The sequence below is a fragment of the Cyprinus carpio genome, chromosome A23, assembly GCF_018340385.1.
Source record: "Cyprinus carpio isolate SPL01 chromosome A23, ASM1834038v1, whole genome shotgun sequence".
Classification (NCBI taxonomy): domain Eukaryota; kingdom Metazoa; phylum Chordata; class Actinopteri; order Cypriniformes; family Cyprinidae; genus Cyprinus; species Cyprinus carpio.
Genome location: NC_056594.1, coordinates 18,529,611 through 18,551,548, shown reverse-complemented (window position 1 = coordinate 18,551,548; position 21,938 = coordinate 18,529,611). Strand labels below are relative to the sequence as shown.

General features: G+C 37.1%; 2 protein-coding genes across 4 annotated transcripts in view; one reads left to right on the top strand and one right to left on the bottom strand.

Moving 5' to 3' along the window:
• The first annotated feature begins 18 nt into the window (after window positions 1–18).
• Window positions 19–21,938, top strand: part of LOC109076291 (SPRY domain-containing protein 3-like) — a 56,021-nt gene continuing 34,101 nt past the window's right edge. Inside the window, exons 1-7 of one of the 3 annotated variants that reach the window (XM_042713558.1) lie at window positions 19–210; window positions 587–696; window positions 11,321–11,457; window positions 12,931–13,006; window positions 17,882–18,006; window positions 18,215–18,350; window positions 18,997–19,182. In XM_042713558.1, coding sequence (XP_042569492.1) covers window positions 685–696; window positions 11,321–11,457; window positions 12,931–13,006; window positions 17,882–18,006; window positions 18,215–18,350; window positions 18,997–19,182 — 672 coding nt within the window. In that variant the 5' untranslated portion in view covers window positions 19–210; window positions 587–684. Of the gene's footprint in view, window positions 211–586; window positions 697–9,464; window positions 9,617–10,159; window positions 10,237–11,320; window positions 11,458–12,930; window positions 13,007–17,881; window positions 18,007–18,214; window positions 18,351–18,996; window positions 19,183–21,938 lie in introns of those variants that run through there. The other 2 variants (XM_042713560.1, XM_042713559.1) reach the window with 2 other exon arrangements.
• Window positions 2,538–6,373, bottom strand: LOC109084248 (insulin-like growth factor-binding protein 5). The gene is made up of 4 exons (XM_019098934.2): window positions 5,780–6,373; window positions 4,886–4,920; window positions 4,338–4,457; window positions 2,538–3,953 (listed from the first exon to the last, which is right to left on the bottom strand). The coding sequence occupies exons 1-4, from the start codon at window positions 6,147–6,149 to the stop codon at window positions 3,840–3,842; spliced, it is 639 nt and encodes a 212-aa protein (XP_018954479.1). The 5' UTR covers window positions 6,150–6,373; the 3' UTR covers window positions 2,538–3,839.

The window sequence follows — 21,938 nt, the reverse complement described above, 5'->3', positions numbered from 1 at the left end:
AGAAATGCGTCAAATAGTGGGGCGATTTACCTTGTCTGAATTAAGAGCTATTATTCAGAATATCAGTAGAGATTTGTGAGTGGAGTTTTTTGACGTTTGAGACAGTAAGCAAGCACCTAGAGCCTGCATAACAATGAGAGAAATCACATAGCAACACCCTGACAATCAACCACCCAAGCCATGCTGCTAGCATTGTGAACTTTTACACAGGTAAGCAAAACTCACATTTTCCTAAAATCTGTCGAAATTGGCTATAATTATTCTACTTATCATTTAACACGTAAAGTCGATTGTCTTAGCTTTAGGCGCAATGTCTGGGAAGCCTTTTTGAAAATTCATTATTTTTGCAATTCTGTTTGTTAACGCTAGAGGTGCAAAAATCGTACACTTCTCCATCAAAAATATGGAACTCTATGTTTTTTTATTTTATTTATTTACTGTGTATCAAATGTCATACAAATGTATACTGTTTACATATATTTGGTCATATCTTCCTTTGCAGATTCTAGATTTTGGCTTCCGTAGTTTTTGATAACCAGATTTGACACAGCGAATAATGCATTCAAAAATGTTGCTTTCATTACAGGGTGAATTCTCCAAGTGACAGCGGTACAAAGTAGGGCATGATGTAAGCACAGACATATGCTATATTCTGCTATATGATGTTACCTTGGAAACAAGCATATGGATTGTTGTGTGAGTATATATGTGCATGGATCTGTCTTGGCACAAAAAGCTCCAGCAATATTTAATCTTTCCTTTTATATTCATGAAAATTGGACACTATAAATAGCATTATATTTAACAGCTTGGCTCTATAAAAAGATATTCTACCCTGATAAAACATAAAGTTATTCTTAGTAAGCAAAATCTGTTCTGGCTTCACAAAAATGCACAGTCACCATACAGTGGTGAAAATATTTATTTGATCCCCTGCTGATCTTGTAGAGACAGAATATCAACCAAAAAATCCAGAAAAAACACATTATATAAAGGTTAAAAATTTATTTGCATTTCAGTGAATGAAATAAGTATTTGATCTCCTACCAAGCAGCAAGAATTCTGGCTCCCACAGATTGGTTATGTGCCCATGTGGAACACAGATTAGTCCTGTCACTTTAAGAAGTTACTCCTCATGACAGCTTGTTAGGTGTATAAGACACCTGTCCACACAATCTGTATCTAGCATTTCTAACCTCTCCCACCACCATGGGCAAGACCAAAGAGCTGTCAAAGGATGTCAGAGACAAGATTGTAGATCTGAGGCTGGAATGGGCTACAGGACCATCAGCAAGAAGCTTGGTGAGAAGGAGACAACTGCTGGTGCGATTATAAATGGAAGAAATACGAAACAACCATCAATCGGCCTCAGTCTCAAAGGTGAGGGATCAGCCCCGAACTACATGGGAGGAGCTTGTTAATGATCTAAGGCAGCTGGGACCACAGTCACCAAGCAAAACATTGGTAACACTACACCGCAATGGACTGAAATCCTGCAGCACCTGCTCAAGAAGGCACATGTACAGGCCCGTTTAAAGTTTGCCAAAGAACATCTAAATGATTCAGAAAAGGCTTGGGAGAAAGTGCTGTGGTCAGATTAGACCAAAATTGAGCTCTTTGGCATTAACTCATTAACTGGAGGCAGAGAAATGCTGACTATGACATGCTTTGGGGCTGTTTTTCTGCTAAGGGTACAGGACGACTTCACCGCATTGAGGAGCAAATGGACAGGGCCATATACTGTAAAATCCTGGACGAGAACCTCCTTCCCTCAGCCAGAACACTGAAGATAGGTAAACAAAATATGGATGGGTTTTCCAGCAAGACAATGACCCGAAACATACCGCCAAGGCAACAAAGGAGTGGCTCAAGAAGAAGCACAGTAAGGTCATGGAAGGGTGGTGGCCAGTCTCCAGACCTCAATCCTATAGAAAATCTGTGGAGGGAAATGAAACTTTGAGTTGCCAAATGACAGCCAAGAAACCTTAAGGATTTAGAGAGGATCTATTAAGAGGAGTGGATCAAAATCCCTCCTGAGATGTGTGCAAACCTGGTGACCAACTACAAAAAAAATGTCTTACCTCTGTGCTTGCCAACCAGGGTTTCTGCACCAAGTACTAAGTCATGATTTGCTTGGGGATCAAATACTTATTTCACTCACTGACATGCAAATCAATTTCTAACCTTTATACGTTTTTACGTCTCTATACGTCAAAATAAACCTACCATAAAAATTACAGACCCTTAATTTCTTTATAAGTGGGTAAACTTACAAAATCAGCAGGGGATTAAATAAATATTTTCCCCACTCAGTATGCACAAGGCACTATTTGTATGTAGCATTTGTTTGAGCATATGGCTGTATTTTTGCAGCCAACAGCAGCATCTGCTCTTTCTTGTTGCCTTTGCTAATTCATCGCCTCTGGGGTTTTTTTTAATATCTTCAGTTGTGCATGTAAATTTGGTAGTATTCATAATTTATCATATTCCATTTCATGCATGTGAGTTTCTAAATGAGATTCTGCAAAGAGTCAGTCTTTATATTAACATATGCATTTATTTTTCTATGTATCATTTTTTTTTTCTTTTTCTCATAGTTCTTGCACACGTTATAATTTTTGCAATGGATCCCTTTTCAAGGATCCACAACTACTGGCACATATATTGATACAACAAAATCAGTGTGAGGTACATTGATCAGACATTATTTTGTGCACTTTTTTTCTCAATGCATTTTGGGAATGAGAAAACACAAGTGTTCTGAACAAAATACCCAGAATACCATCTGAAATTTTGAAAATTAAGCGATATAGTAACATTTTCCAATGCTGAAGGATCAACATATCAACATAAATAATGAAACAACTGTGACATAAAATAACAAAAAATGATATAAAAAACACATGTACAGCAGTAAATTCTCTTAAGGGCGTGTTTAAATTGTATTTTTGTTTTTAATCCCTTTTTATGGTGATACCAACTCATGGCACTCACTCTCTTAGCAAATAAAATAAGCTCTGTTTTGACAATGAAAAACTGCTGACAATATAAAAATACATGGCATCGTAGTTCATTAAATAAATCAACAAATTATATATATTTATATATATATATATATATAAAATAGCATATTGAAATGTATAAAAATATGCCTAGCAACTTCTCGAAAAAGGTAACAGCCATCAGCATTCAAGAATATTCCACCTCATGACACAACCAACCACGATAACCTCACTTATGTACAAATAATCCACGACGTGCATTTGCGGTCAGAGTGTCATATAAACAAAAAAGGAGTACTTGCCAAATGTGCACATTATGATAGACTTTAGATGTCGATTACATGACAATGTGTACAATTCAAAAGTATGCAAGTCTTTGAGGAAAAAATTCAAGGAAATTTAGTAACTCCAGAATAAATTAGACGAGAAGGTATATTCCATTTTCATTAGTATAGTTAAGTCAGTGTATCACTGGAGAAGGGGAGAGGGGACGTGTTTGAAAGCATAGCCACCCCATCTGCTTAATAGAGAAACAAACATAAGCGCGGATAGAAGTTGAGGCCAGGAATTAAATATCTCTCTGTAACAGCTGATCTATCCCAACTTAAGCTCATGTGGTGTAGTGGTCATAAGTGTTCTGATGCTGTTTATTCGAGTTTATGGCAGTGAATGTGGTTTGGACGTTGAACGAGTGAGGGCCCATTCCCATGTCAAGTGGTTTATCCCTGGAGTGTCCTGGTCAGGCAGTGGCTTGCACCGAGCTGAAGTCATCCCCTCTCCCTGTACCCCTCCTCCTCCTCCTCCTCCAGGCTCAGAGCTGTGGGGCTGTCGCTCCCATCACTCTCCATCACATGGTAAAATACCATCCTCCCCGGCACGTGATGGCACGGTGTTGCCCATCTCGTCGACGCACCAGCAGTGACCACGCTGCATGCCCTTAGAGGACCGACACTACAAGACAACAGGAGATTGTTCTGGCTTTGATACGTCATTCTACTGTGCACACCGTCAGAGGTTGTCATTTGCAATACAAAATGGCTCATAATGGTGACCTTCAGATATCAAAACTTCCTCCTCAGTTAATTTATGGAAACTAAGCTGGAAAAACAGCTTCTGAACTTCCGCAAGGAAGTAGGGTAGATACTGTTATTTAAAAAAAAAAACAGAAGACCTATCAATAAGAGTAAACAGTGATAAAGTGATACTTCTCATTATTCTAACTTTTTCTAAATGATAAAGTTACCAACCCTTTGGCAATGTAATGCCGTTTTGCCATGCCAATAAAGCCACTTGAATCTTCAAAATGAACATGATATTAAATTAGTCAACCAGTACCTGCTTTTTCCTGTAGAAACCACGAGTGTCACAGTTTGGGATGTAGATGTCCCGATCAGACTGGAAAATGGTGAGTTCGAGACCACGCAAGACAGTGTTGAGCAGCTTACGACATGGAGCCTGGTGAGGAAGTGTTGAAAACAAAATATTGGAATACCACACATACCGTAACTAAGCATTTGCATTATGCATATTTTTCAAATGCATTTTGGTTGTTCCATTCTGTTCTGAGACAGATTTTTTTTTTGTACATAGCAAAACCTAGAGGTACACAAATGAGTTTGGTGTAATAATATAAAATAATGATTATATTAAATTCTATAATTATTGTAAAATCATAAAATTCTCAGGATCTTAAAACCAGAGTTCCACTTTAATTTAACAGCCACGATCTGAATTCTCTTTAACATTTAATTTTAATTTGAACAATTGATATAAAACATAATTAATAATAGAACACAAGTAACCCTTTTCCAGTAAGTTTTTGTCTTGTTCATGCTCTGTTCACATTGTGAGCATAGGAAACAAAAACCAAAGGATAGACTCACCTTTTCTATTTCACCGCTATTCGAAGGATGTGGCCCTGTGGAAAACATTAATAGAGACATTAATACTAAATTATGACTCTGCATTTTTGAGAAAAAAAAAAGGCATTACAAACTGTGTTTTGACTAAATGAATATGTTTAGCTGTGATTTAAGAGTATATGTTGTTTGATTGGGGTTTCTTAAACTTGACAAACCCACATTTTTAGGGAATATTTCCTCAAATCATTCCCATGAATTGACAATATAGGCTCTCTTTAGTTGTAATGACCTAAAGTAAACAGTAGATGGAGACTGCATGACTGCATTTCACCTGCTACTTGAAATGAGACTGTAGGTATGTGGGTGACATTAACACACACACACACACACACACATTACTTTTGCTCTTTTTCTCCTCTGTTGCTCCTCTTTATTCTGCTCTGAATAGTTCTGATGTCCATATGCATGGCACAATTCATATACTGTCACACAACTACTCACACACACATCTGTACTCATATACATCCCTTGCACATTCATACAAATGTCATTCATTACAAGTGATGTTCATGCGTATTTACGATGTGCGAAAGCCTCAAATCACAGAAATGCCTTTACACCCTGAAGGAATTTACAGCCATCACATGCAAACCAGCAGCTATTCCCGGCACTTTATGGACATGTCCTTGGTTCAGTTACAGTTTTGTCATCCTACCAAGCCTCTGATATGGACACTGCAGCACAGCGGCTTGCCAGCATATCTGAACCTGAAATGCATCCTCAAGCTAATTCGCTGTGGTATTTAAAGCAGATTACCCATTGCATTTTCTCACCGCATGCGGCATGGTACAATGCCGGCGGAGCTACAAGACAGAGGAAGGGACTGCAAAGGCATCCGCTGGCTGAAGCTCTTACCTGTGGGGCGGGGCCTCTCGGTGGGACTCGTTTTGCTCTGTTTGGCGCAGGAGCCTCTGCCCTGCAGCAGAGCCTGAAGTGGGCTGGGTTCACGTGGAGGGGGCACACAGCGAAGCCCCTTGGCGCAGCCCAGGGTGTAAACCCCACAGGGCTCCCCCAATGCCAACAAGATTGTGCTAGGCACCCCAGCCGGGTCCCTGGAGGTCCGGCCCGCACCCAAGGGGTGCCCATCTTTGCAGGTCGGGCAGTTTTTGTTGGGGCCCAAGCGATTCGCCAAAGACCAGGATCCACAGTGGACGATCAGCAACAGGACAACGGGCGTCAAGTTGGAAAGGAAGGACATCTTGCGTCCGGGTCTCAGGTTCTCCATGCTCGGTTGTGTCGTACGTGACTGATGCTATTTCTGGAAGTCTGTTTCTCTTTCCCCTCTCTGTTTCTTTGCTCGCTTTTCAGCTTACTGAGGCTGAGAGCCGGGAGTCCCCTGCAGTGCCAGAGGATACAAACCGAGAACGAGTGAGAAATGGCAAGCAGCGGCTTTTAAAGATTTGAAAGGCGGTGATAGAGAGCAAGAGGGAGAGAGCACAGTTATGACACCTTCAGGGGCTGGGACTGAGAGACAGAGAGAGAGAGGGAGAGAGAATGTGTAAGGGGGGGTGGAAAGAAAGAGAGAGAGATTATTTTTCCTTTTAGAAATCATCAAGCACTGCTCCAGCTTTCCCTCACCCATTATTGTATCTGGAAACATTCCTTTGCCCAGGATACTTACTCTGGCTATGATGGTTACTTTTTCTGCATCATCTGTGAAAATGTTCTAGTAATCTTTGCCATGGTAACAATGAAGGCGAGGGATTCCATTTCTCTGCCGACTACGGTAATTTACTTGTGGGAGAGTTGCACCATTAACCCTGTTGCATTTAAGAATGCCAAAAAGATTGGCCACTTGATAGAAGTCAAGCTTTTTTATGTATAATTGTAGTATAAGTTACTTTTTGAACCTTTTCATGATCTTTCAGATGCAGAAAACTACTTGTGAAACAAGTGGTGAAGGATCTTTTCTTTTATATTGTGACATACTTCCGAACATAACAGATTATTGAAAAAGACATAATGTAGAGCAGGGATTTGGTTCTTGGTTTGGTTGTCGATTGGATGTTAATGGATGCAGATGAACTTGAGCATGGGGTTTAAGCACTCAAAATGATTGTAAAAGTACAGCATATGTCACTGAAGGTCCAGTAATTATATTTTGTTATGAATTATAGAGCCAAAATGTTTTTTAAAAAATGAAACATATTCGTGGACCAAGCATACACAAGAAGATCAACAACACGTTAAGTTGTGACACAAGAAATACAGTTTCTGGGTCCAAGCCTCTACTTGTTTCAGTTGAGAGCACTCAATCTCAACAGCTGTTTATAAGCACTATTTATTCACACATTCAAACAAAGCTCTAAAAAAACTAAAGGTATAAACTACAGTCTCTGGGCTCAGTGTCCTGGACACCAATATTTTAACAGTTCATGAAAGATGAGCCGCTGTCTGACCATCTGAGATTTCTGTACGGCGATAAAGGTTAGGATCATGATTTTTCAGTAGTATTACAACAAGTTGTGAGTGTATATTAGTACCATTTATTGTTTGCTTTTGGGATTTGATAGAACGTTTGGCCCAGGTGACTCGTGACATCAGACTTAACAAGCCGAGTGAATGAGCACCTGCATTGAGAAAGTTGCTTTATGATGCTGCGATTCAACCAAAGGAGATTCTGCCGCTTAATAGTTTATTTTGGAGAAGGAACCGTGTGGATATTTGGGGCAGTGTTTTCACTGGAATGTACACAAGACGATATATGCCAGCAGCTAATAATGCAATCCATCAGTCAACCAGATAAATCTGATCTTTTTGGAGGACTTCATAGAGTTCTAGTTGTCCTTTGGCCCAGAAACTATTAATCGAGAGTTCATGAGTCATCTTTCAGTGCAGAGAAGTCTCAAAGTGCTGATAAAAATTCCATACAGTGGCCAAGGGGTTTATGCCAAGATTTATACCATCAGGATGCACCAAGCAGATGTATTTGATGGGGTGTCTTACATGCAAATGCCTGCTTTCAGGTCACATCCAGCTGAAAGGGTCCCATAAGGACAGAGTGGTGTTTTTTAGTTGTTGTTGTCATGAAGCGGGATGGAAGTTAAGATGGTAGTTAAGATGGTATGAGTGCAGAAGGCAAACAGGATTTAGATGATTATCTTATGATATTGACATGTGTGGTCATAGTTCTTTTTAACACAAACACGTTTGCCTTCTGAGTGTCTGTCTTGCTGTTTATCGGTTATGGATACCATTGAACAATCCCGATTTGATAGGCCTACTATAGTTATTTAACTTCTGGAAACCACAAAAGGTTGGAGTGTTCCTTGTTTGGGGAGATGTCGGCTGGCTGATGTTCTCTTATTAGAGTTGATTAGCCTTGGCAAAGAATGCAAAAAATCACCTGCTGTCTGACATTCCCATCCATGCCACAGCACGACCCCGTTCTCTGTTTCCACATGTTCTGGCTGGAGAATGTTCCAAGAAGTGTGCCAAACTGATGGGGTCTCTCTGCATCCAGATCCACCAGATTACACGTTTTTTCTCCCCATCTCTGTCTACAAGTCAGAGTTTGATGGTTCCAGCCCTCGTTTTTCTTTTGAAACCTTGCTGCTGCCATTTGTCAGCAGCTTCTTAGTGTAACTTATACCAAAATTAAGATGCATGCATCATCCTGTCTTTCAGATGTCACGCTCGCTTACAGTATATAGTACAATTAACTCCTGCAGTCATTACGAGTCACTATTATATCACCCACTTTGCAGTTGTGTGAGCCTGAGGTAATAGAGTGGCAGACCGCTTTAATAGTCTGAAAATACGTCCTCGCAGTGAATGAACAAAGGAAGTAGTATTGTCAAACACTTGTGTTAATAATGTTATATTTGTGTCACTTCATGACATGACTCTCTGGAATACTTGATTCTGATTGGCCATTCTTTGTATTCACTAGTCATATATTTCACAATAATAACCATTGACCAGAGAATTTATGTATAACTTTGATTTTTACAACTTAAATCAGTGTTTCATGTCAATAATTAGCTGTGAGATAATTTACAGTGTGTTTTTAATTTTAATTCAAATGTGACTGTGGGAATATTCAAGGATAATATTCAGTCAGTTGGCCATTATTGCGGAATAAACCCTGATGGGTTTATTTTATGCGATAATGACTGAATATTGTCCCTTAAATATAGCAAACAATCGTATTCTTGTATTCTTTATTATATTATTATTATTATAAAGATAATATTATATGTTTGTGTGTTTTAGTTTATTTTTGTTTTTTTTTTATATATGAAATAGGTATAGACTATATTATAGATTTTTTTTTTTTTTTTTTTTAAATGTATCTTAAATTTTCAGATTGTTTTAACAAATTATTTATATACTTTTATGCTTTATTCATTCTCGTAAAATTATATGTAGGATATAAAATTGATCAAAAGCTTGTTTCTCCTGCGCAGTTCGTAAAAACCACTGCGACTCGCTGCGAAGTTTCTCATTGGTCAAACGCCTGTCAATCAACTCTGTTGTAAAAACCACTGCGACTCGCTGCGAAGTAGTTCAAATGGAGTGGATCGCCTTTCAATGGCGCGCTGCATTCATTCCTCCGCTGACGCCATCCAGGAAGACCCGCCCTCACTTCCGCGAAGTTTGTCAGGTAGCTTAGCTAATGGAGTCGAGAGCTAGAAGTAAACATAAGTGGCCTTAGAATGTTTTATCGTCTTACCCACTGATGAGCATAAGGTACGTACGTGACGACATAACATTTAGATACGTTACGCTTTAATGACTGTAGACATTTAGCGGTTCTGTAATTTTTGTGTTTCATTTCAAATAACGTTAGGCCTCAATGCTAATAATTTGTTAGCTATGCAAGGTGATTAGCAGTGATTGAAACTAACCTGCTAGTACGAGCTATTGCATCTATTACGTAATAACTATTTTTTCTTCCGTCTCAAATATGATAGACTTTTCTTTAAGCATACAAATAATATTTAAATAGTACGTTGTTACAACTTATAAGTTAAGTAAGAGTTTATTGTTGTTTTTATTATTTTTCTTATGTGTTAGATTTTTCTTTAAGCATACACCTGTCGCACTTCTCGCTTTAAATAGTACGTTGTTACAACTTATAAGTTAAGTAAGAGTTTATTGTTGACACTATATATAGCATTGATGTAGTCTGTCTGTCCGACTTTTCATGAGAAACAAATAATACCTGTATCTTTTGCTAAATGCTGTAGGAAGTGCCACCATGTGACTGACATGATAATTATGACAATCTAGAATTATCCTCTGTCATATGCTGGATGTATGAATGACAGCTGACACGTTACATCAGTCGAGACCTTTCAGACTCTTAGATAACTCCTCATAGCAGTGCCATTTATTGCATGTGTGTATAGGCCAAATATGACAGTAAGGCATTGTGATAAAATAATGTTTTGTGAACGACTGATACTGGGGAACTTTATACAGTTGACTCCAGGTGATTAAGTATTTAGTGCTGAGTGTTGTTCATCTTAGTTGTAGGTGGGGAGAAAATATGCATCCCATTTCCAAATCATTGCACACTTCAGAGTAGGAGTTATCATAAAATATAATATATATAGTTATAAATAATATATTTTATTATGCACACTTCAGAGTAGGAGTTATCAAACCTTTTATTTTTTTTAAATATTATTATTTATATATGGGGCTGCATGACTTGTTCAGGAACGACGTAATTATTTTGTTATATTGTGACGATTTCAGTGATTAACTTTGATTAACGCTTACTTTAAATAGATTTAAACCTCTTTTTAGTTCATTACATTCACACTGGTGTTTTAGGAACCCAATCAAACAGAATATAATAATGTTAAATTTGATAATATTAATAAATACTATTATTATTATTAGTTTTAACTATTATTGTAACAATAAAGAGTGAAATATATTGCAATTGTACTGTAAAATAAAACTTGAGTTTGCGTAAATAATGTTATCCAATTTTATACGAAAGTTACAATATTAATATATATATTTTTTACATTCTTCAATTTAAAACAGTAAGCTTTTTACATTTCAGATCCTCAAGCGTTTATTTTGGAGGAATACTGGTGAACTGTTTTATCTTCTGTTCTCAAAAATTCTGCAAGTTATTCGAATATATGAATAAAGTGAATCTAGCACACTTTGAAATTTAAAATGCATAAACTCACTGCATATACAGAGATGGAGTTTGTGACAACCAGGATTTAATGTGAACACAAATTGACCTGTAATGATTACTAAAAAAAAACATTATTGGAAAATGACTAAAAGCCGTATGTTCTGTCCACAGCTCGTTATGGTAATTTGTGAACAGCAAGTCCATCATTCTCGTGTCTTGAATGAGTTGCGAATCTCAGATGCTCAGTCCGAAACCTTTAAATCTTACAGCGTCTGTTTTCCACTCCACAGATCAATGAGATGGATGATATCAATTTACACTACAGATTTCTGAACTGGCGGCGCAGGATCAGAGAAATCAGGGAAGTCCGTGCTGTTCGTTATCAAGAGCGATACAAACGAATGTTGAAGAATGGAGACACGCTAAGGTAGGTTTGCCCAGCGAGTGACCCTAGCTCTGTTCTTTTTCCACTGTGTTTGGTAATTAGCTCCTGGCCTGTGTTGACCCCCCTAGTTTATATGGAAAAATTCTGCATTGCTTTTCATTTATCCTTATTTATTTGTATACTTTGAACTGCACAACCATCCACCCCCATCAATTTCATTGAGCTGGGCTTACGAGCGTAAAGCATTGTGAGTGCGTGTATTTGAGCCACTAAAGATGCAGTCAGCCTTGACTCACTTGACCTCACTGATTGAAACAATTATAATTTCAGAGAAAAAGTCAATGGCTACTTGTTTTTATTTGATCAGAATAGGGATGAAATGCACATTCCATCCGTCGGAAAAATAAATAGGCCCGCACATGTGATGTTGTAATTCATCTTTTTTTAAATGCGAAGTCTCCAGCATGTTCAGAATTAATTTGTATCAGTTTATTTGGCCAGTTTGAGAATCCTCAAAGAGTGCAAAAAATTTGTTCACTCACTTCAAAGGAATAGTACTCTTAAAAATATCGTAAATATGTATGAGTTTTTTTTTTTTTTTTAATGTTTTGGAAGATTCTTGTCTCACCAAGACTGCTTTAATATGATCAAAATTCTATAAAACAACAATATTATGAAATACTAATGCAGTTTTAAAGAATTTTTTTTTTTAAAACACATTTCAAAATGTGATTTATTCCTCTGATGGCAAAGTTAAATTTTCAGCATCATTACTCCAGTCTTCAGTGTCACATGATCCTTCAGAAATCATTCTTATATGCTGATTTGCTGCTCAATAAACGTTTCTTCTTATTATTATTGTTGAAAATAGTTGTCTTAATATTTCTGTTATGAAACAATAACCCCTTTCACACAGTAATAGTAGTAAATTAACTGAAAAATTACCGGAACTACTTTACCGGTAAATACAAAAGCGTGCTGTTCAACGACGTTCCGTCTTTTTACCGGTATAAACCATTCACACACCAGTTTCAAAATATCGGTAAATTCTGTAACCTCATTTGTAAAATGTCAAGGTAATTGACGAGGTAATTTACCAGTATAGACTTTGTGTGAAAGGGGCTAATAATACATTTTTCCTGGATTCTTTGATGTATAAAAAGATCAAAAGAACAGGAAATGAAATCTTTTGTCTCATTATAAAGGTCTGTGTCTCATCAGAAATTTAATGCGTCTGTGCTGAATAAAAGAATTAATTTTCACAAGAAAAAAATGACCCCAAATTTTTGAAAGATATTGTGTGTATGTATATAAATAAATATTGTGTGTAAAGTGTATAAACATACTTTACATGTGTAGTCCAAAAGTAGCTCTCACCCGTATCAGTGTAAAACATGTAGTAACATAACTAAACCTGATTTCATCAACTAGTCCACACATCACTGGACATTTTAATAATGTGCAACAGTGCTCTGGTTATTAGAGATTAAGCTTTTTATTACTTCCCTTCTGTAGTTACCAAGGGAACTCTGATGAAGTTGGCTGTTACGTGGCTCCACGCCCCTTATCAAAGGGAAACTGTTACTTCGAGGTAAGCAGCACACCTATGTTGTCAGGTTGCTAGAAACATTAGAATCATTTCAACACCCTTTCTGTTGCCTTTGTTAGGAAATCCATTCACCTAAGTACTAATAACTTTATGTAACTGAATGCACAGAGATATCAAGTCAAGTGATTTCACCTATTTTAACTTAGTGTGATTTGGTAGATGTCCTGTATTGTATGCCTCAGTCACACAATATTTTTTTTGTTTTTAATTTTCCAAATGTTTGACTTGTGTCTTGTCTTTGACTATCATTCATTTCATGGCAGTTTGAACTAATAATCATGCCATGTCATTTTTTGGAAAGAAAATTAACTTTCAAAAGTGAATGCTGTTTGAAAAACTTGATCAGGAACTTTTATGACACGTCATTTTGTCCCTGTATTTTTGTTACTGGATATTGTAAATCACTGTTCAGACAGGATTAGTTTTCTAAAAGGTATTTGATAATTATTAATATAGAATGATTTCATGATCTGATTTAGACAGCATTGTGCTGAATGAGTTAAAATCACTATTATCGTCCGAAAATATATGGCGCGCCACACCACCCAGCAGTGTTCAGTGTGCAGGTTTCACTCTCTCTCTAGGAGTTTTCACTATGCAGTGTGATGCTCCGTTCAATATTCCACTCTATGTATGTGCGATCCGTTGCTCATGGCACATGCGAACGCTTCACAGCTCATGCTCACCAGAAAAGCAAAGTCCGCTCAAATAACGCACTGACAGGGAATTTCTATGTAGTATACTTTTTCTGTTTGCAATAGCACTACTGTGCTGTAACATTGCAACGCTTGTTAAATGACGCTACCCTCTTGTTCACTGATCTGCTCCCCCACTATGCTTTACTCACATGCTCTGATAATAGGCCTAATAGCGTTGTAGGACTATGCATTATTTGGATAATTAGTTATTAAGTTATATCCGATTCAGTTGCATAAAACTGAATAAAAATAATATATTGATATTTAGTATATCTTCTGTCCAATTTTGTGTTACTTTCAATAAAAATACTTTTATTTTTATTTTTTTATTCCGTATCATTAAAGTTATTGAGTTAAATTAAAAAGTCTTACAAAATTACATAAAAAAAATAAAATAAATAATTATTACAAAGCATTTTCAGATTCCGTTTTTGGCCAAATGTATCTAGAATTTTCAGTTTCCCTTTTGGCCCAGAATTTTCATTTTGGTGCTAATCTGTTTTTAAAATGTGTAATGATTCCTGTGACTGTCTACTTCACAATAGACACTGCCCTTTGAGTTGATATTCTCAGATAGCATTGTTACCTCTCTAGCCATAAAATACAGTTTGGGAAGTAACTCCCAGGTGATTTAGTACAGGAAAACTCACAGGGATTGGGCTATGAATTAGTCTTTGGGAGAGGGCAAGCGTTTTTTTAATTTATGGAGCGCAGCAGACACTGCTTGGATGTGTATCTGTGGCAGGAGACAGCTCTGATGGGTTTTCTGCTGCTGGCAGATTGAGCTGATGTGATAAACTTCCTCTCAGGGGGATTGGAGCGGGAAAGTACTGTAACACCCTGTTTGTTACTCAAATGAATCTTAAGTACCAGTGTTTTTTGTTAGTTTGTCTTTTGATGAATAAGTCAAATTTAAATTTAGTAAATAATTTATTTTTAGTCAAATTAAAATGCATATAATTCTTATAGATAAAAACAAACTGAATAATTTATTAATTGAAACTTCTACCAAATATATTTTTATCAACATAAAATATTAACTACTTTTTAGAAGTTACTGTGTTGTGTATTCTTCCACAGAGATGGTTATTCAGTTTCTGTGTTTTAGAGACCATTTAGGATATTGCTTTATATTTAGTGTGCAGTGTTGTGGCAGAACCACATTCATAACGAGAGCTGCATGTTTTACTCCCTGTGTGTTAGGGCACATGATTTTGCCAAAAAACATAGTTGTTGATTATTCCCTTGAAATTGTAATTCCGATTTTTACGATTATCATTATTTACACTGAAACAACTCATGCCATATTTTTAGATGAAAGTAAAACACTAACTGAAAAAACTTTTTTGCTTTTCAATAGTATTAAACCTCAAATGTCAGCTACATTTGACTGGTTTCTTTTTTAACTAAAAACATTAAAATATGCATGTTAGGGCTGCTCAATCGCATTTCTAATAGCAATTACAGTTACGGATGCCACATTTGTGTAATCGTTCAACGCGGCAATAAATCGTTCAAAGTCCACTTATGTCATTCTGCATGCTTAAGATGCATTTTTTTCTTTCTACATGTTTACCCATTACAACAGTATATCTATTAGTTTTAATTTTTGTTTTAGTTTTAGTTTTTGTTTAAATTTATATTTTTATTTTTTTTTTTTATTTTTTTGTATAATTTAATGAGGTGTATAGTTATGTGTATTTTTATGTTAATTTAAAGCTTACTGCATAGAAACTGGAATTTTATAGAAAAGCACTAAAAGTTTTACAGTTAGTGTTTTCAGCTTGTTTATTTTCATATAAAAATACAGCATGCAGTTGCATCAAACAATGGTATATACATCATTCAATGTAAATTGTGATAATCGTAATTAATAATCGCAATTACAATTTCAAGGGAATAATTGACAATTATGATTTTTGTCATAATAGTGCAGCCCTAATGCATGGTATTATAATGTTATAATAAAACTAAAATTAAAACAATGGAAAAACCCTGAAGATAACCCCGAGAAAGAAAAAAACGCATCTTAAGCACATAACATAAGAGGACTTTGAACGATTAATTGCTGCGTTGAATGGTTACATAATTGTAGCATCCGTAATTGTAATCATGATTAGAAATTTGATTAATTGTGCAGCCCTACTTTGTGTGCATATGGTTGTGATAAAACATACATGCATCTTTATTAGTAATGTTTTGCTATATTATATTTTGTTTTGTCAAATTTTCATAAACAGAAACATACTGTTGAAAATTTGGAGGTTGGTAAGAGTTTTTATGTTATTGAAAGTGTTTATGCTCACCAAGTCTGCATTTATTTGATAAAAAATACAGTAAAAACAGAAATATTGTGAAACATTATTACGTTTGGAAATAACTATTTGAGAATATTTTAAAATGTAACTTATTCCTGTGATGGCCAAGATGGACTTCCAGCATCATTACTCCAGTCTTCCCTGTCACATGATTCTTCAGAAATCATTCTTATATACTGATTTGGTGCTCAAGAAACTTTTTTTCTTCTTCTTATTATTATTATTAATGTTTATAAACAGCTTTCCTGCTTAATATGTTTGTGGAAACTGTTAAATCGAGGAGTTTTTCTGTATACTGTTCATTTTTGGAGGAATTACTGAGATGTAACTTTTATTCTAATTTAATAATCATCCATGGCTTGTAAAAAAAAATTCTCAAAGCAGATGTCTCACCAGACTGTATCGCAATCTTATTGACCAATAACGTCACTCAGTGCGTGATTGTGCACCCTGGGAATATCTGCAGCCAGTGGGAATGAATGTGACATCTTCAGCAGTGAGCTATGAGTAATCAATAAAGAACTCGCTCTTGCTTTATACGCTCTACACCACCTGATTGTGACGCAGAATCCTTCAGATTGGCGAGAAGTCTGGGAACTTTTTTTCCTCCTCCTGCATAAAGGTCATCTGCCAGTCAGGATATGCGTCAACATTGTCCTCATGTTTCCTCATTACATTTTCACAGGGGTTTCATTTCAGCCCCTGTGGGTGAGGAAGTCGACGCTCCATCAAAATTGGACCGTGTTGCTGCACCTTCACTGCCTGTTTCAACATTGCAGTGCCATACAGTGATTAACCTCTGGCCCTGTTTTCTCAGGGTGCTCACGTGTGCATGTGCAAATCAATTTTGTCCTTAGTCAAGTGGAAATATCTCTATTAGTGTAATTGATTATTTTCCCTGGAGCTCCGGCGTGGAATTTTGTAGCCACAAAGTTCATGGCATGGTTTTATAAGCTGTGGTAAAATAATTGAGTGCCTTTAAAATTAATCATTGAGCACTGAAACTGCAGCAGAAAAGGCTTTAAACCAGCAGTAAGAGTTTGTATGTAGGTTATCAGGATTTACAGTCGCTTCTCAAAGCTTGGAAAGCAAATCCTAGAAAGAGGCTACAAGGAAGATGAGGAAACTTGGACTTGAAATTGTGGAAACTGGTGGGGTCCCTTTTTTTACATCCATGTTTGGTTTTGGCTGAGGGCACAGAGTTAAGTTTAGTTTGTGGAGCAATAACTTGGTAAATTTGTCTATGCTTGCCCCCTCCAATGGTATGGCTACAATTGTTGAGTCACATGCAGCAGGATTAATCCGTCTTTTTTGCACGATAGTCCCTCATGATTAACAGATCCTATTCCATGTTGAGTTTTCAATGAAACTAATCGCTCTGTCTGTCTGAGAACTTGATTTATGAGCATGAGAAAATTTAACAAATGAGCTTTGGCAGTCCTTTCCAAATTTCATAGCTGTATGTTGGAAATTTACTAGCTTCGAGGAGGTTGCTGTGGAGAGGGTGTGGAAGTTGTTCCTGAAATGCTTTGCATACAAAGGGAGAGATAAGTAGTAGCCGAGACGTTAAAATTCTTAATAGCAGGTTACCTGACATTTCCATCCTGTGACTCAGCCTAATGCTTCTTGTTAACTGTTGATTCCATCACCGTCTGTTATTTTGGAATCAGTGCCGCTTGTGACGCACATTACCGGTGGCATTTGCATAGAAGTCCCTGAAAGATGTCTTTTGCCCTTTAGTCATTTCAAAACAAACTGTCATAAAAAAAAACCCAGTTGTTTAGCTGTGCTGCACACATACTGATGCCCATATGTTTTTAATGGTTTTTATGCTACTTCAAGTGACCATTATGGATACTGGAGTGAGAGGGACAATTGCTGTTGGACTGGTTCCCCAGTATTACAAACTTGACCATCAGCCTGGCTGGCTTCCACATTCAATAGCTTACCATGCCGATGATGGAAAGTAAGTTTTTTTTTTTTTTTTGATTCATTGTCTTTTACTTGTGTTTAAATATGTAAGGTATTTTAATAACTTACTCAGCAAAATTAGTTTTTTGTCAACTTTGCTTTGTTGGTTGCCTGGTGGAATTTTTTTGATTCAGGATCACTTCTTCTTTCCATGGACCTTTCCAGTTATAAGTCATTAATGACTTTATCTCTGCTCTTCACAGACTGTACAACGGCAACCCTGTCGGTCAGCAGTTTGGTCCTAAATGTAACCGTGGTGACCGGATCGGTTGCGGTATCTATGCAGACACTTTCGATGCCGGACTCGTCACTGTGTTTTTCACAAAGAATGGAAAGGAGGTGAATCTCAATGCCTTGGTACCAAAGTCAAAGAACATGTCACCAATTTACAGAAACACGCAAATTCTTAGTGTATTGCAGATGAACACTGCTGTTGAAAAGTATAGACTCAGTAAGACTGTTATGTTGTCACAAAAATCAATGTTAATAAATGCAATTAATAAATCTTGAAAAAAGTATCTCAGTTCCCACAAAAAATGTAGGACTTATCTAAGTTTAAAGCTTCTAAACATCCCTTAAATTCCATTTTTACATAAATAATGAAATCGCCAACTACCAGGTAAAACACTGTTAAACACATTTAATTAAATGCAAGTGTTACCTTTGACAACTTTGTAAAAGTAATTAGACACTATAGATTTAAGAATTCTTTAGTTAATCACATAACACCTGCATCAAACTATGAGTTCTATAGTACACATAATAGTCTAGTCTTCAAATTGAGGGTTGTTTTCTGATGACTGGGTTTCCTGAAGGCCAGATAGTAGGGTCAGGAGTGATACAAACATCATTTCAAAGAGCAGTCTTTATTCTCAGTTATAATGTGCTGTAAAATTGTGGTTAACTTTATGGAATGCTTTAACAGAGCTCTCTTTGTGTGTGTGTGTGTGTGTGTGTGTGAATGGAAGGTGGGTGTCAATGGAAGGTGGGGTCAGTGGTGGTGGTGGCTCCAGATGGGCTTTTCCCTGCCATTGGCATGCACTCCCTCGGCGAGGAGGTACGGTTGGACCTGCAGGCGGAATGGGGTTCGGAGGAGGACGACAGCGTCATGATGGTGGACAGCCATGAGGATGAATGGGCACGCCTCTATGATGTCAGAGCCAGCGGCACGGTGAGTGGGGGATGGCCATCAAAAACCACACCAAATGTGAAACCAATGAGTTTCTGAATTATTTTTGCCTCTGTGGGTCTATGGAAAATATGATGAGCTGAGTGTCAGCATGGTGAAAGACTGTAAAGTAAACCATGATTTACACTAGGTTAATTGGAAGTCATATATTGTTAGGAATTAGTGGCGCATGCTAAGGCAAGATTCAATATACCTGTTTCCATATTTAGGCTTAGGGATTGTAATGAACCCTGAACCTTGGCGGACATGAATGATGACGTTTCGCGGCTCATTTCTGAGCAGTTGAATGTACAATTTTCGCCTGGTGGATGATAAAACTGGCTCAGAGATTTGCACTAAAAGAGGAACATGAGCTATATCTATATACTTTGTGGTGGTGGGTTTTGCACAGGGAAGTACCAGTTTGCAATACCATGGTATTGCACCGTATTCATGGTTCTAATATAATGTCTCATAATTTCTTGGCGCCAGTTACATGGCATTGTACTCAACCACATATTTATATGGCAATGCCGTCAACTAAAGCATTATGACCAAGTTTTCCTGGTAAGAGAGGATCATAGCCATTTTTGCAGAATTCTGATTACCACCCACATTTGTTTTTACTTGTACCATTCAGAAGTTTTTTTTTAATTGTTTGTAAAGATATTTCTTGTTCATCAAGACTCTATTTATTTGATCAATAGTGTAAAAACAGTGATATTGTGAAATAATATTATAACAACCTAATCATTTGAGTTGTCAACAGCCATTACTCAAGGCTTCAGTGTTTTATGATACTTCAGAAATCATTCTAAAATAATTATTTGATTCTCATGAAACATTTCTTATCATTTTCAGTCTTAAACAGTTGTGCTACTTAATACTTTTGTACTTTTGTTTTTTAAGGATTCTTTGATGAATATTAAGTTAAAAAGAACAGCATTTATTTATAAAATAAGCCTCTTGTGTCATTTTAATTGTTTTTGCTATCACTTTTGATCAATTTGCATATTTGTTGAATAAAAGTTTTAATTACTTTTAAAAAAGAAAAACTTTCTGACCCCAAACTTTTGAAATGTAGTGAAATTCTAACATTATTGTAATAAATAAGGTCTGTGTTCCCAACATTCAAGCCTTTTAGTGTTACTTTGATGTAATTCCCGCCTAAAATAATTTGAACCATCATATCTCACAGGTTTCCCTCAATAAATTACGACAGGAATGATATAAATCCAAAAACCACACATCACTTTACTTCCTGTCAGCCATTTACCAAGCTGAAATTATCTTCATTCCTAGAAAGAAAAAAAAACACCTGGAGGAACGCAGTGATAGAGGAGTCTGCCGAACCTTAATACATGTGCAGTTGGGACTTGAGTGGAGAGAATTGCTCGCTGGAGGCAACGTTTTTTCACCCATAATTCCTCACAGTAGTGTTTAGATAAAGTTGAAAGGAACAAGGAGTCATGTGTTTGGATTGGTTATGGAGCAGAGACCTCCCAATAGAGTGAGTCTCCGGTGCAATACTTGCAGATGTTCTTCTGAGAAAAGAATGTGTGCCCATCATGCTCACCTTCCCATCTGATGCCCTGGACTTTCCTCGTCCTATTAATGCTGCACTGAGTTCATGAAAGCATTCAGCATAAAGTGCCGCACTGTTGTTATGCTTCACTGGGCTGATGGCACGAATGGGGCAGCACAGGCCAGAACTGGCACTAGACCAGCTTGTAAAAACTCAATAAGAGGACTTACGGGGTGCCAAGGAATCTTTTTGCCTTTCTAAAATGTGGTTTTCTCAGTTGTGTGCCTTCTCTGTGAGTCCCGTTGGCTTGGCGAGAGGGTGTCCCGAGACTTAAAGACTCTGCTGATAACGGTGTGTTTTGACAAGAACCCGAAAAGTTTGGTAGTTGGAACCAAGTGTTTAGTTTCCACTGAGTACGTTTCTTTCAGAATTAGCTATCTTGCGACAAGATGTATTTTGTGTAAAGCACTCGCCGTCAGCGGCATGCCAGTAATTAAATGATTCATCTAGTAGGTTTAATAGCTGATGTTCATCAGGCAGCTTTTGAAGATGCTTATCTCCTACTCTTCAGGCACGATCTAATGTAAACCAAGACTTAAGAGTTCTTTTGCAGTCTGTCACAAGAGTCCATTGTGTGGCCTGTCTCCGACGGATCCAACATACTGTCTGCGGCTTTCAGAACACCACCAGTCATTCTCTCCATTTATGGAGTAGCTCTTGTCTTCTTAGCAATAGTTGGTTGGGACACATTTCTATTCTGTGGTAAAATGAATTACGTCTGTGTTTCAGTAGGACATTGGAAAAGCAAGTTTATTGCTGTATTAGTATAGATATCAACGTCAGATCTTTAATCTGTTAAGTATTCTTTGTTTATCAAACAAGGCCATTGGGCTTTTCCGCAACTTTTATGTGATGTCACCATAGAACAGTGCAATGAATTTAATAGGAATGAACCTTAAGCGATCCAAGTCAGGTGAAGGAATAATTCAACCAACAATTAAAGTTCTGTCATAATTTAATTGCTTTGGAATGCGAAAGGAGACATTGGCAGATTTGCTTATTTATGCTTTGCGTGTCATCGTGGGTTTGACGTCAATAACACCAAGCCGTATTGGTCCTTGTGCGTCTTGTAATTAATTGTGACATGGAAAGCTTGAACATGCAAAACTGGAAATAAGCAGTATAAAAAATTTTAAGACATCTCCTTAAGAAAAAAGTTGTCATACAGGTTTGG

Coding starts and splice junctions, on each gene's coding strand:
- LOC109084248 (XM_019098934.2), bottom strand. CDS start 6,149: ATGGAGAACCTGAGACCCGGACGCAAGATGTCCTTCCTTTCCAACTTG. Junction 4,921..5,779: donor CGAGAGGCCCCGCCCCACAG/GTAAGAGCTTCA, acceptor TGTTTTCCACAG/GGCCACATCCTTCGAATAGC. Junction 3,954..4,337: donor GTTTCTACAGGAAAAAGCAG/GTACTGGTTGAC, acceptor GTTGTCTTGTAG/TGTCGGTCCTCTAAGGGCAT.